This window comes from Pseudonaja textilis, chromosome 1 (genome assembly GCF_049901715.1).
Source record: "Pseudonaja textilis isolate UNSWEBS1 chromosome 1, rPseTex1.2, whole genome shotgun sequence".
Classification (NCBI taxonomy): Eukaryota; Metazoa; Chordata; class Lepidosauria; order Squamata; family Elapidae; genus Pseudonaja; species Pseudonaja textilis.
In genome coordinates this window covers 93,000,363-93,016,331 of record NC_141990.1, presented here as the reverse complement: position 1 = coordinate 93,016,331, position 15,969 = coordinate 93,000,363, and the positions used below count along the sequence as shown (strand labels likewise).

The following is a 15,969-nucleotide window of genomic DNA, read 5'->3' as shown; positions in this document are numbered from 1 at the left end:
TTGTGTAATATCCTTTTTTGTGTCACTTATTTTCCACATTTCTTTCTCTTATTCTGTTTATAGAGCAACACACGAAACTGATTAATATCACATTAATGTTAGCAAGTATGATCTATATTGTAATAATAGCTATTCTCTATAAACCTGATTTTTTTAAGGAATATCTAGCTTTACACATCATCTTAGAAGTAAGTTTCACTAAGTTCAATGAGCCTTTCTTTCAGATTAATGTATATATAACTACCATCTCCTGAAAATATATAGAATAGCATTTCTTCTAAGAAAATTTACAGAATCAGGCTACAAACTACAATCCTAAAATTACAGTCATTTAACTCTGTGGAATTAAATTATTTTAACCCTTTTCCACAAAGCATTAACTATGTTATGTTATGTCATATTATTACTGTTACATTCATATTTATAATATGGCCAAGCACATTATCATTTATATTAGTAATTTCTATCTGAAGATATTGTAGATAAACACCAGTATCCCTTAATGGGAGTGAGGCAGCTACTTGTTGCTTCATAAAGATTGATGTTGCTCACAGTAGTTTTGGGGTATATTGAGGATACTTTGCAATCTGGTTAGACTGTCATTTTATTTTGCATGCTTTCAATCTGTAGTTATGAGTAGTTATGAGCATTTTAATTCTTATTGCTAATTTTATGCACAAATGTAGAAGTTTCAATTACTTTAGATTATTGGAGATTCAAAATATTACAATTTTCTCTGTAAGCATTATAATTTGACATACAGTTAGTATTTCATCAACTTTTAAATTGCCATTAAAATTCCCCAGCAATCTCTCTGCTCAGTGCAGGACTCCAGATAAAGCCTTTACAACTAATAAGTATCCATTTACTGTCTGAACACATGCAGCAAAAGACAGCCCATCAGTTCCCTTGATATGGCTTCAGTGTTGAACTGTTCTTACTATTATGCTGATCCTTTAAAGGTTCCTTCAGAAAGTAATCAGTATTGAAAATCCAAGTCAGACATCTATTCATCTAGCTAGCTAGAAATAAATTCAAAAATTGCTCACATATGAATAGGTTTCTCAAAAGTTTAGCAAGTCTTTAATAAAAAAAACCGTGAGAAAAATCAATTAACTGAACAATCTTAAACATATATAATACAGAAGCTGAAAACAAACAGTTGTGAAATAGTCACTTTTTGAAGGCATGCTTAACTCTGGGAAGAAACATACTACCAGAAAATACAGAAATATTATGATAATGGGAGAATCTTGGACCGAAGACGAATCCTTTCAATCAGAAAGTGTGTTAGCAATGACATCTGTTTGCAGCCAGCATAGAAAGAGCCAGTGAGTATAGGATAATGAGGGCATAGCCCAGTACAAACATAACCACACATACAGTACAAAATGATGACAAACATCTCCATCATCCTCCAGTAGTTCAGACAACTATAATTCTGTTAGGCCAACCCCTAGATATTCGTATAGATAAACTTCAAATCCAGATTGCCTCTTTAATCAAAGTTCAGGACCAATTAAGGGCCGTAAACTAAGGAGAAAACACACAGTAGGGCAACCTATAGCAGGCCAGCCTGCTAAATTAAGAGCAAATTCCACATTCAGCTGCCCTGATAGGTTTCCTAACTGGGTAATGCAATGTTTGCAAGCAAACAACCAAACTCAAAGAACAAGAAGGACTCCACAGTTCAACTCTGAATTACATATATTCTAGTGGAATAAAGTTTATTTTGACAAGTAGTTGATCAGGAAGCAAATATCCATGCAGCAAAGCCGACTGGAATTGTCTTATGGAGTCTTAAAAAAAACTGTTCTTCAGCAAATATGGGACAGGTTTGAGTATGAAAAAAATCAGAAACAATGAGCTTGGATGCTAGATGAGAGTAGAAATCAAACATTGCAAAAGATAAAAATGTGTGCGGAATCAGCTATTCATACATTTTGAGCTTTCAATTTAACATAGTTGCTAAGAAGTTAAATAATACATAAAAGCACTGAACCAAGAACTGTTGAAATTGACAATCAGTATTCTCAGAATATTTCAGATTCTCAAATCAGTGCAAGTATCTGTCAGATTTATCACAATCTTCTAATAACATTTACCTAAATATTCCTATCGTTTTTTAAAAAAACCTATAAATGTCACCTGAAAAAAAAATGATCCCACCCACCTGGACAATATTTATCCAGTTTCCTACCTTCCCATTTGATAAAAAAGTGTTGTTTGGCAGCTTCAGAGAATTCTAGATAAAATTGATTGTCTTGACTGCTTCCAGTCAGAATTCAGGCCCAGTTATGGGACAGAAATAACATTGTTTGCACTTGATCTCTGGTGAAAGTAGGATGGGGTAGTACACCCATCCTTGCTCTCCTTGACCTCTCAGTGGCCTTTGAAACCATCAACCATGATATGCTTTTAGTTGGTTACATAGTATAGGGCTGGGCACTGCAGTCTTGCTCTGGTTTGTTCCTTTCTCCAAAGCCAATCCCAATCAATGTTGATAGAGATTGAGAGATCCAGCTCACAGCCATTCCCTTGTGGCACACCATAGGGCTTGGTACTCTCTCCACTCCTTTTTAACATCTACAACTGGGTGAGATCACCAGGAGTTGAAGTATCATCAGCATGTGGATGATATCCAACTCTATATCTCCAACCCACATGATGCTGTCACTGCTCTCTCATGGTGCTTGGAGACTGTGGGGATCGAGATGGGAGACAACAGGCTTCGACTGAATCCTGAAAAGACCAGAGGGCTGAGGTGCAAGGAGCTTTGAGATCTGGACCTACCACAGATAGAACTGGTGCACAACTTGGAGGTTCTCCTGGACTCACAACTCCTTCATGAAGAACAGGTGGCAGTTGTGACAAGGAGAACCTTTTCACAATTTCACTTTTCCTGATCAGGAATCTCTACACTCAGTCATTCAAGGCCTAGCCATCTCATTCCTGGGTTGTTGAAATGCACTCTACATGGGGCTGCCTGTGAAGAGTATTTAGTAGCTGCAACTGGTACAGAATATAGTGACAGAGGCAGGTTTTTTTGAGGGGGGCAAAGGTCAGCCCAAGGTACAGTTATCTGATTTGTTTTGCAAGGCCCATGAACTTAAGAACTTCTTAACAACTTCCAGGCAGCAAAAGAGGCTGAAAATGAGCATATTTCTCAAAGAAAGAGCTTGCTAGAGTGGCTTCAGACCCAGGAATGTTGAAAGAGAAATGAGTAATTTGGCATGAGATGATGTTCTAAGAAAAGTTATTCCTTCAGGCATAACTGTGCACTGCATATTAATGTTGTGAATCTCAGAGATTGTGTATCTACAAATGGCATTTAACCCCAGACCTTTGTGCTCATGGTTTTATATGACTTGAACTATAAGGGCAGAACTAACGTTGCACTAGATATATGTGGGCAATCAGCTCAAGATGCTGTCTTTAATGAAAAGTTGACATGGGAAGCTGCTTTTCTCAGAAAATTAAACTCAAAGGAGATAACCGTGGCTTAAACTCTCCCATTCCAGCCATTTTCCATAGTTTCCTTCAGCTCATTTTCTTTATTTTAAAAACAAAATATACTGAATTATTCAGCTATGCATTAAAATATATCCTGTTTGTTTAGCAGAGATGCAGTGAACAAATCAGCTACTTATGGATGATGACATCAGTACAGTGTACAACAATGATGTGGATTATCTGTGTTTAAGAAACTTCCCAACAATGAACAAAAAGTTAGAAATGTTTATGGAGTTAGTGACAGTTTTTCCATTGCTCTCTGAATTGTATCGGGCCCAGATTGAAGTATCATAAGGATTTTAACAGCTTGGGCCTTGTAGAGGCAGAACAAAATCATTATAATGTTATCACAAAGAGAAGAAGTTGACTCCCTGTATCTGCAAGTAATCTAAACTGAAAGGATAGCTACTAAGGCTGGTTTAAATTTTAGCAACTAATTAGGCTGAAGACAAAAGGCTGAGGTGACATTTTATAAGTGCAATTAATTTAAAGATTAATTTCCTTGGGTGCTAAAATCTTATTTAAAACATTTACCAGGAAAGAAAATTAGGATGTTACTATCAAGATGCATGGAATGCTTTTGGGAATCCATTCCTATTATCAGTAAAAAAAAAAAAAAATAGGTTAGGCTCAAGATGGGAATTTCAATTCATTTTAGTGGATTATAAATGGCTTTGAGTGGAAGGATTTTGCATTTCTTTTGTTTGAAGTTATTAATTGCAACTATTTTGAACAAAAGGTCTGCATTTATATGTGAACAAGCACGACATGAAAAGAAAATTGGCTATGGATTGCTGCCTTCCCAAGTAATGAAGCTGATGTTAAGGAAATTGCTAAGACAATAATTGTGTAATGAAAAACAATTAATAAATGGAATTGCACTCTAAAACTGGTGCTGTCGATGGGTTTCCTATATATTAATTTATCTGCTCCTCAGTGGTACAACTTGCTTCCAGAAGTTGTGAATGCTCCAACACTAGAAGTTTTTAAAAAGATGTTGGATAACCATTTGTCTGAAGTGGTATAGGGTTTCCTGCCTAAGCAGGGGGTTGGACTAGAAGACCTCCAAGGTCCCTTCCAACTCTATTATTCTATTCTTTCCACAACATTTATCTGCCCTCTTCTTTTCTGAACAATAGTTACTATCTCCTCAAGGAACTTTGATATAACTATAGATAAAGATAAAGATACAGGGAGTGACAAAACTTTAAAGGAAATAATGTTTATATTTAGTATCACATTATTGTCCTAAGATTCTGCTTAATAAATATTCAATACTGTTTAATAACAATAACAGTTTAATATTCTACCCAATCGTAGTATAATAAATGGATTGGCACCATCTGAATTTTATTGATTTTCTCTTAATCTGTCACATAGCCTTATTATATAGGGCTATATATGTGTTTTTAAAAGATTGAATTTTGATATGAATCTGGTGTAGTTGAACTGACAGCTACAAATAAGATAAGCCACTAGAATCCTTTCTGGAAGAACATACATCACAACCAACATTGGGAAAACAATAATTGTATATTCTGCCAATCTCTGAACAAAAATCTTGAAAGTAGTAATTGTGAATACTGGGAGACTCATTTTTAACCTACCTTCAATTCTGCTGCTATTCCTCATATACTCTAGTTTCTTGAACTGGTTCAGTTGGAATTGTAACTAAAGCAAACCATGGTTTGAAGTAAGGAAATGATCAGAATTTATGGAGCGGTTAGGAGCATCCTAAAATATATGTTTTGGAGTAGGGTTGCATCTATCCACTGCATGTTGCTTTATTTCTCACACTTTTCATCCACTAGCATTTTGACAACTTAACAGGCTAATACTGTTTAGAAAATAGTAAAGTAGTATCCAGTGAACCATTAATTATTTTTTAAAAAAAATACATTACCTATTAAAGAAAATCACATCTCTATTTTCTCAAACTCTCACCTGAGTTTTGGCCTGCTAAAATTTACAGCTGAATACCCGGTGATGGGCGGAAGATTGGCCTACTGGCTCCCTGGAGCAAACCAGAGTATGTATTTCTTTATCATTATGAATGTTTTGCTTCAAGTGTCCTTTGAAATGGTTTGTGGGAACTCTTACAAGGTTTTTCTTTCATTCTTCTTTTTATTTCATTTTCTGCTTTTTTTTTGTGGCATGAGTTCACTTCTGAGATGCTTTCCTATGACCCTTCAAGTTCTTCACATGCATCATAAAACATTCTTCTTCAGACTGCTTTAAAAGAATTTGGGTTTTGTTGTTTTAGGAACTTTGCGTGTAGTTATGTTTATATGACTGAATTAATAAATGAGTGAATGAATGAATGCATATTCAAAAAAAACATGTGATAAAATGAATGGCTTGAATTATGGAATGTTTTGCACTGTTTTGCTGCTAAATAAATAAGACAGAAATGTTATAGAAGTAAACAAAAGAATGAGAATAAGTTAAATGCTTAGTGAATGGTCCAACATTGAGCAAGAAATAAAATTAGGATGTTCAATGTTCTCCTGGGTGTTCAATAAATGTATGCATGCATGAATGAATGTATTAGGAACTTTTTTATGATGTTAGAAGGATGTTGATCATAAATATATGTTGAACACAAATGGTGCTATATGTCTGGCTAAATGAATATTAGATAGATTATGTCTTGTAATGAGGGTTATAGATCTGAAAATTAATGTTTCAAGACCAAGGTAGTTGTGTGCAATAAGAAAAATGAAATGAATTATTGTAACTTATTCATAAATCAAAACAAGTAGATATTTTCAGACCTTCATAGACTGTTACTAAAGATGGGAAGGCAGATGGAGATATTTAAGACATGCAAATACTGGGGGGAAAGTAGTTGGATATATAGCATCAGTTGTGGGAATGAACATTTGTTAAAAGTAAATGCTTTCAGCCCACTTTTTTATATTAAAGTAGGAATTGGATGAGTAAGGTCGATACAGTAGGAGTAGGATATTCAGAAAGTGTATGTGACAGGACAAGAAGAGATAGGGCAAGAATGAGTGGGAGCTGAATGAATATAGGTTGAATACAGGGGTCGATTTCTGCCGGTTCTGTCCACCTCTGTAGAACCAGTAGCTCTGAAGAGCATCAGACATAGAACCAGTTCAATGTCTGCTGATGTGTTTGCTCACCCACCCACCCAGGCTCTTACCTGATTTTTATTTCCTGATTTTTCAACTTCAGCTGCTGAACGAGGCACAGCTGCAATTAAAAAAACAAGAAAAGAGGGCTGTTTCAAAGGCTGCTTCTCGGCAGGCAGCATGCTAATGATGTGCTAATGATGATTTATGACGATTTACAGGCACCAACTCACAGCGGGCAGGGAAGCTCATAAATCCCAAACTGATAGTTAACCCTTTCGTATCCCATCCCTGGTTGAATATGAAAATAAGTAATCAGTATGAACAAAGTATTTTGCAGAAAATGAATGAAGATTAAATTATAAAATAAATATAAAGAGAACAGTTAATGGGTTGAGGAGGAGAAGAAGACTGAGAACATCATGTTTCTTCCAACATATAAATAACAAGAAACAAATCAAAACAGTCAGTCCACTAAAGAGAGAAGGTGGCAAAGTAACAGGCAGCAGAGAGAAAGAAGAGCTATTTGACTCATTCTTTGCATCAGTTTTCATGCAAAAAGAAACAATAGTCCAACCTACCAAAAACATAACTGTAAAAGACAGACTAGAAATAAAAGTTAAAATAAGCAAAAAAAATGGTAAGAGAGCACCTGTCTGATCTTGATAAATATAAATCACCAGGACCTGATGGATTACATCCCAGAGTTCTAAAGGAGCTGGCAGATGTCATATCGGAACCATTGTACCACATCTTCCAAAAATCCTGAAGCACTGGGGTACTAACAGAGGACTGGAAAAGAGCTGATATAGTTCCCATCTTCAAAAAGGGGGAAAAAAACCAGACTCAAGAAACTACAGACCAATCAGCCTAACATCAATACCCAGGAAGATATTGGAAAAGATAAGGAAAAAAAACAGATCTGCCAACATCTAGAAATGAGTAAAGTAATAACTAGAAGTCAGCATGGGTTTGTTAAAATCAGATCATGCCAACCCAATCTTATTTCATTCTTCAACATAGTGATTAAATTAGTAGACCAGCGAAATATTGTGGACATAATATACTTAGACTTCAGCAAAGCATTTGACAAAGTAACAACCAACTTCTTGGTGAGCTAGAAAAAAGTGGGATAGATAGTATCACCATTTGATATATTCATAACTGGCTGACAAACTGTACTCAGCAAGTAGTCCTTAATGGTGCTACATCTACATGGAGGGAAGTAAGCAGTGGGGTACCACAAGATTCTGTCCTGGGCCTAGTGAGTTTCAATATGTTCATAAATGACTTAGATGAGGGAATAGAAGGGGACATTACCAAATTTGCAGATGATACTAAACTGGCAGGAATAGCCAACACCCTAGATATAGGCTCAGGATCCAGATGGATCTTGTCAGACTTGAACACTGGGCCCTATCTAACAAAATTAAATTCAATGTAAGGAAAAGTAAAGTCTTACACTTAGGCAAGAAAACCATAAGTATACATATAGACTGGGTGAAACCAGGCTTAATAGTAGTAACTGTGAAGTGTAAATATGAGCCAACAGTGTGCAGTGGCAGCCAAACAAGCCAATGCAATCCTAAATTGCATTAATAGAGGGATACAATCCAGAACAGGAGAGGTAGTAATATCACTCTATAAAGCCTTAGTAAGACCACGCCTAGAGTACTGCATCCAGTTTTGGTCATCACGCTATAAAAAAGATGTTCAGACTCTAGAAAGAGTGCAGAGAAGAGCAACCAAGATAATTAGGGGACTGGAGGCTAAAACATATGATGAACGGTTGCAGGAACTGGGCATGGCTAGTCTAGTGAAGAGAAGGACCAGGGAAGACATGAGAGCAGTCTTCCAATATTTGAGGGGATGCCACAGAGAGGAGGGGATCCAGCTATTTTCCAAAGCAACTGAAGGCCAGAGAAGAAATAATAAATGGAAACTGAACAAGGAGAGATTCAACCCAGAAGTAACTTTTCTCATAGTGAGAACAATCAACCAATGGAACAGCTTGCCTTCAGCAGTTGTGAGAGCTTCATCACTGGAAGTCTTCAAGAGACTGGACTGCCATCTGTCAAAAATGGTACAGGATCTGCTGGGTGGGGGTTGGACTAGATGACCTACAAGGTCCCTTCCAACTCTGTTAATCTGTATCTATATCTGAATAGCAGCCCTTTCAAACTGTGCCTGGAAGGATCTCCATTGCATTTTGAATATGTACCAGAAATACTTTGGTAAAAGCAGTAATAATGGTGGACAACTTTTTCTAAAACAGCCAATCTGTTTCCTCTGAAATCTGAAAGTTTAAAAGAATATTTGGTACTTTTGCAAAGATTTCTTTTGAATAAGACTTAGTCTAAGCTCTCTACAAATCCCATATGTATCCCAAGGCATAGCTTACATCCATGAACAATTTCATAGAAAATCTTCAGGGGGTTCTGTCCAGCCAAGTTCATAAGAAAAGAATTGCCTGAAGGTAGAACATCCGGACATAATTGTTGTTGACTCATACTTGCTTTAACCTTTGAGAATACTGGAGTTTTCCTCCATTTGTACCAGTTTTCTCCCAATATTTCTCTTCTAATAAAATTGTCTACAGCAATCTCCATTAACAACTTATTTTATTAGAGAGTTATTTCATTGCTTGGGCTGGCTCTAAATGGCACTGATTGGGCATGGCCTACCTCTTTTTTTCCTTCTTTTTTTTCTTCTCAACTTATTTGAAGCATTCATTCAATTTGAAAATCCTTCAGGGACAGTTTTAGAATACTCCATATGTAAAATGGAACATTATTATGAAAATGATTCTGGAAACACCCTGGTTCAACTGAAATTTAATTTCAGAAAGAGAAAATATAAATTATATTTCTCAGTGCCCTCTCTGAATTGTATTCATGAAATATAGGTTCTTTTGAGTGCTCTGAATGTCTACATTGTTCCCTGCTTGCTGACTTTCAGGTTTTATGAGTAAGAGACTAAAAACCTAATTGGTGTTGTTCGTGAGCAGGTGAATATCAGACCTGTCTGAAGTCTTGGTCTATAGTACCTTGAATATACTGCATCTATTAAGTAAACCCAAAGAATATATAATAGAATCTACTCGAACATGCATCTTGGACATTAGGAAATCTTATTTCAAAAAACGTAACAAATACCAGTTATAATAATATAGGATCCCACGAATACAGACAGTCAAGAAGAATAAGGTTCAGGAATAGTAGGAGTGACTTGAAGCAAACCATTGACCTCATAATAGCAAATAATTCCAATAGGACAGCCTCCTTTAACTTGGATAGTTATTATTTTTTAATTAAATTTCTACCCTGCCCACTTTACCAGCTGATTATGGGATTATTTTACAACACAAATATAGAAAGCCAACTTTCAGAATTGCCCACTCAGGTACTGTATTGCCAAGACTGATATTGATAGTCCTCAGTAAATGACTGCTCTATTTTATGATCATTTGTTGTTACAACTATGATGAAAAAGTAATTTTACAAGCAGTCCTCAAACTTATGACTGTTGCAGTGTCCCCACAGTCAGGAGATCATAATTTGGGTATTTTACAAGCAGAGCATGTGTGCGTGCCAGATGTGGTATTCAGCTGGTTCTGACCAGTTCTGGAGAACTGGTAGAGGAAATTTTGAGTAGTTCAGAGAACCGGCAAATGCCACCTCTGGCTGGAGATTTTGCAGTATCCTTCCCCTGCCACGCCCACCAAGCCACGCCCACAGAACCCGGAATAAAAAAATTTGAATCCCACCACTGGTGTATGCGCATGCGCATACACACACACACACAGAGTATACAATTGTTTTGTTTTTTTTAAACAAGTTTTTATTGGTTTTTAAAGACAAACAAAAACAAACAAAACATAAAAACATCCAACTTTCTTTCATAAATATACAGTGTGTCGGTTGGTTTACAATTGTTTTGTGCATCGATTTCATAGTCTCAATTGCAGTTACATTGCATAATAACTCATATTATCAATCAGAAATTGAATACCCTAGTATCACTATTAATCAGTCATTTGACTATAATTTTGTTCATTGATACTTTGCGAGATAACTATAATTTACTCAGTTTATTTTATAACAATTCATATAATCATCCCCAAATCTATCCTAGAAACATTTTATAGATATAATAACAAAAAAAGAAATACATCTTTATATATTCATTATTTTCTAAAATTCTAAGTATTCTATTATTATATTTTATTATCTAACCATTGATAGAAAAGGTCCCAAATTTTATAAAATTGTTTATCTTCTTGTTCTCTAATTTCAAATGTCAATCTACTCATTTCAGCACATTCCAATATTTTCTTAATAATTTCCTCCTGTAATGGTATTTTCTCATTTTTCCAGTTTTTAGCAAATACAATCGTAGCTGCTGTTAATACATTTACAATCAAATATTTTAAATCTTTACTGCAAGTGTCAGGTAAAATTCCCAATAAAAAGTTCTCTGGTTTCAAGTCTATATGTTTCTTTGTCATTTTTTCCAGCCAAATGCGTATTTTAGCCCAGTATTTTCTAGCATCCTCACAAGTCCACCACATATGGTAATATGAGCCAAGTGTCTGGTGACATTTCCAACATTTTTCGGATTTATGCTTGAACATTCTTGCGATTCTTGTAGGGGGAAAATGCCACCTGTAAAATATCTTATACAAATTTTCTTTATATGCTGTTGACATTATCATTTTATAATTTTGAGACCACAATTTTTGCCATTTTTCTAAATCAATCCCATATCCAAAATTCTTCCCCCAAACAATCATAGTTTCTTTAACTTGTTCTTCCTCTAGTTTAATTTCCAATAAACAACCATACAATTTTTTAATCACCTTTTCATCAGTACCTGTCAAAATCTTATCTAAGTCAGTCAGTTTGTGATAGAATCCTTCTGTTTTAAGATCTTCATCATACCTTGAATGTATTTGCACATATGAAAACCAATTCTTCTTTATACCTTGTTCCTCTAAATTTTGCATCGATTTAAGTTCACCCTTTTCATCCAATATTTCCTCATATCTAACTGTTTGTTCCTTTTTATATATTATAGGATAGGAAAATGCTTCAATAGTCGATAAACAGACTGGAATTTTCAAATAACGTTATCTTTTAATCTTTTCCCAATTTAGCCACAGAGACTCCCGTATGTGATGTCTTCTAAAATAACCTGTGTTTTAGTTCCCTTATACCATAGAAAAGCATGCCACCCCAATAGCAAGCCATGTCCTTCTAATGTCAACAATCTAGTATTTCTTAATGTTATCCATTCCTTAGCCCACATCAAGTTTGTAGCTTGGTAGTACAACTCCCAATTAGGCAAACCAAATCCTCCTCTAGTTCTAGCGTCTTGCAAAAGTTTTAACTTTATTCTCGCTTTCTTACTTTGCCATATATATTTCAAGACAATTTTATTTAAATCTTCAAAATAATCCTTTCCAAGCCTAATTGGTATTGTTTGAAACAGATATAAAATTCTAGGTAGGATATTCATCTTGATTGTTGAGATTCTCCCTATTAATGACAATTGTAGATTTTCCCATTTCGTCAAATCTAACGCTATCTGTTGTTTAAGTTTAACGTAATTGTTCTCTTTTAATGTGCTACATCTTGCTGTCAAATGTATCCCCAAATACTTGATCTTGTTCGTAACTTGAATTTTCAATAGATCTGCCAGTTCTTCTTTTTGTCTTAATAGCATATTCTTTGTCGGGATCTTTGTTTTATCTTTATTTATTTTCAAACCAGCCACCTTACCATATGCCTCTATCTTTTCCAATAATTTTGGTGCTGTCTCTAAAGGATCTTCTAATATGAAAGCCAAGTCGTCCGCAAAGGCTTGCAATTTAAATTCTTCTTTTTTAATTTTCATTCCTTTTATACTCTTATTCAAGAAGCAAACATTGAAACAAGTACTTGGGCAGACCACAACCTAGTGACAATTAAATGGAAAGGACAAAAAAGAAGATCGAGATGGATGTTAAATAATACTATTTTAAAAGAAAAAGACTTTACACAGCAGATGGAGAAAGAATTGGCCTTCTTCTTTAGAGAAAATAAAAAAGAAGATACTTCAACTCAGAATGTTTGGGATACAATGAAGGCATACACCAGAGGCTTGATAATACAAGGAAAAAGAACATCAGGAAAAGGCAAGCCATTAAAGTTTTAGAATATGAGCATAAAAGTCTTGAAAAAGAACTACAGAAAATGCCACAGAAAAAAGACATTAAACTAAAATTGGACATAATTAAACACAAAATCGGTCAAATAGAGAAAGAGGAATTAGCACAAAAAATAGAAGTGTTAAACAGAACTACTTTAAAGATGCAAACAAACCAGGTAGATGGTTAGCATACAAATTAAAAAAGGAGAAAGAGTCAAGGAAAATATTGCAGTTAATAGATGATCAAGGTCAAGTTTGCTATGGCAACAAAGAGAAAAGGAAAATTATCAAGACTTCTATGGACAACTATATAAACAGGAGAATATTGATGAGGAAAGAGCCAAATAGTACTTACAGAATGCTAATCTACCTAAAATACCTAAAGAGACTGAAAAAATGTTAGAAAGCAGTATAACAATGATGGAATTAACTGAAGCACTTAAGAAGCAAAATAATGGAAAGGCACCAGGTCCAGATGGGCTTCCGGCAGAATTTTATAAGACATTACAAGAATCGTTGAGCCTTCCACTGCTAGAAGTCATGAATGAAGTTATGCTAAAGAAGAAGATACCCAAATCATGGTCAGAAGCCTATATTATACGTATCCCAAAAGAAGAGGCTGATCCACTGCAAATTAAGAACTATAGACCTATTTCTTTACTAAATGCAGACTATAAAATGTTTGCTTCAATTTTGGCAGAAAGACTTAAATAACTTTATTCATCCTGACCAAAATGCATTTCTGCCAAAGAGACAAATTAAAGATAATATGAGAGTAATTTTGGATATTTTGCAATATTATGAGGCACACCCCGAAAAGCAAATGGCATTGATATTTTTAGACGCACAAAAGGCATTTGATAATGTGAATTGGAGATTCATGCTACTATTATTGGAACAGATGGGTTTTGCCAGAAAATTTACTCAAGCAATAGAAGCCATATACCATAAGCAAACGGCAAAGATAATGATAGAGGGAGAATTGACAGATCCTATCAATATAAGAAAAGGTACAAGACAAGGATGTCCACTATCACCTTTGCTATTTGTACTAACTTTGGAAGTGTTGAATAGAAATATTAGAGATGACACAGAGTATACAACTGTTGTAGCATCCCACAGTCACATGCTTTCTGTTCAAAAGAGTGGAGTGCCAGGAACAGCTAAGATGCTGCCCAGAACCTTCAACCCTTCAAACTGCCAGGTAGAGGACCCAAGAATGAGGAAGACACATACTACCCATAGGAGTGAGATGGATATTTAGTTATACTGCATGTGTAAAGTATATCCAGAAAGGACTTTTCTAAAATCATAATGTTTATATGCTTTCAAAATTCATGAATTAAAAGCAAAAACTTGTCACTTGCCTAGGTACAATAGCTGGCTGGATATTAACAGGGGATTTGCCAACAGTATTTCATAAATATGAAATGTCACAAAAAGGATGGCCTCTGCATATACACATTTGACAGGATGAAATTCCAATAATGGAAGAAATCTTGTTTCCACTTAAAGCTCAAGAACTCTACTTGACATATGCTGATCATTTTACCACTGTAACTCATTGCAGTGACTCAGAAAAATTGCTTCATTCATTCATCTGTCTCTCTCTGTAATTTTGCCGATTTTTAATCATGCAACCTAAGAAAAAGAAGCAAGAATTTGCAGCATCTTTCTCTTCCACTCTGTTCATTTCCTAATTCTGCATATCATACTAAATGTGAACAGCTCCTTTCCCCCCAAACTCCTTTCAGCTGCTGGCATATGTTTGCCTTTTTTCCACACCACCGCTTTCTTCTATTTCATATTCCATTTCACAAGTCAGATCTTACCTGGCTACTACTGTAACCTATTTGTTAATAGTCCTTACAGATACCCTTTGCCAGTAATATTGCCTCACTTACTCCTTCCCTTTAGCATTCCAGTACATTCTGTACATAATTACTGACTTACTAGTCACTAGTGTAATGCTGATTTGCTATATGCTAAAGGATTTTTTGGACCTTTCTACCCCAACATCTGGTTTTTTGAGGTGCATTGGAATCAGCTAGATTGTAATAAGTGCTGGATGAAATTTCTGAACAAGAAAAATAGAAATTCAAACGTGAACACACAGGTACATAAGGAAAACAACAACCCTCATGTCAGTCTAATACTTTATATATTTTTGGAAATAAGTCCCACAATTTGATTTGTTCACGGATAAGCTGGTTGGAACTGCATTAGTTTCAGATTTTCTGCATTAATTAAAACTTTGTGTTCATTTTGTTCTGTTTTTTTTCACTGTCAGTTTTGTTCAAGAGCAAAACAAGATCACTAATGCAGATATACATGGGTGTAATTTGATTATGTGCTACTGTCTGCCTGGATTTTTACATCTGAACATCCCAACAGTTGATGTTGGTGTGTCCCTCATCTTCCTTGGGCTTCCTTTAAAAAGGGGGAAAGATAGGAAGAATGGGTACGGCCAAATAATACAGGTTTTGCAATATTTAAAAAGTCCAAAATAGACAAGTAAATTATCTTTAACTCTCTATTCTATCTATGTGCATTTTTATTTTGGGAAATGGTTCATGCCACCAGGTTTTATGAGACAATGAAATTCTGAATGTTATAAAGGGATAGCAATGCATGTGTGAACAAGCAAATGATTGGGTGTGTATCTCTTTCTCTCAAATTTTAGATATTAAAATGTTGGAGAAATGATTTTGGTCTTGTGTTCCAAAACTATATGTAAAGAGTGATGCTTAGGTCTCTGTTTATTTTTCACTAGGGATATTTGCATTTCTTTACATTTGGTGTATGAAGAGAAGAGGGAATGAAAACAGGCTCAATAGGCTCTTGTTACTTTATATTTATCTATTCTACATTTAACCAGCATTGTTCAGTTTGTCACCAGACTGGAACTAGTTCAGAGCTAAGAGAGATCTCCAAAGAAAAAAGAACTAACGATGAGCATTTTCCTGTTGATGCAGATACAAATACATTGGATTTATCCAAACATTCTACAGAGAAATTAGGTGAAATTACATTCTGTCGCAGTCTGTGAAGTTCTAAGTTGTATTGGAATGCTGACTTTGTGGTTATTCCCATAATGATCTTTCCTATAAACATGAGCTTATAAATATTTCAGTCTTTTAAGTATGGTACAGAGGTGGATATTTAGGACATG

General features: G+C 35.1%; 1 protein-coding gene across 4 annotated transcripts in view; it reads left to right on the top strand.

Moving 5' to 3' along the window:
• NKAIN2 (sodium/potassium transporting ATPase interacting 2) overlaps positions 1-15,969 on the top strand; it is a 572,383-nt gene that overhangs the window by 539,042 nt on the left and 17,372 nt on the right. For 2 of the 4 annotated variants that reach the window (XM_087941688.1, XM_087941695.1), the window contains exon 6: positions 5,486-5,542. The exons of the other annotated variants lie outside the window; for them this stretch is intronic. In XM_087941688.1, the coding sequence (XP_087797814.1) occupies positions 5,486-5,542 (57 nt within the window). The remainder of the gene's footprint in view (positions 1-5,485; positions 5,543-15,969) is intronic. 4 annotated transcript variants of the gene reach the window in all.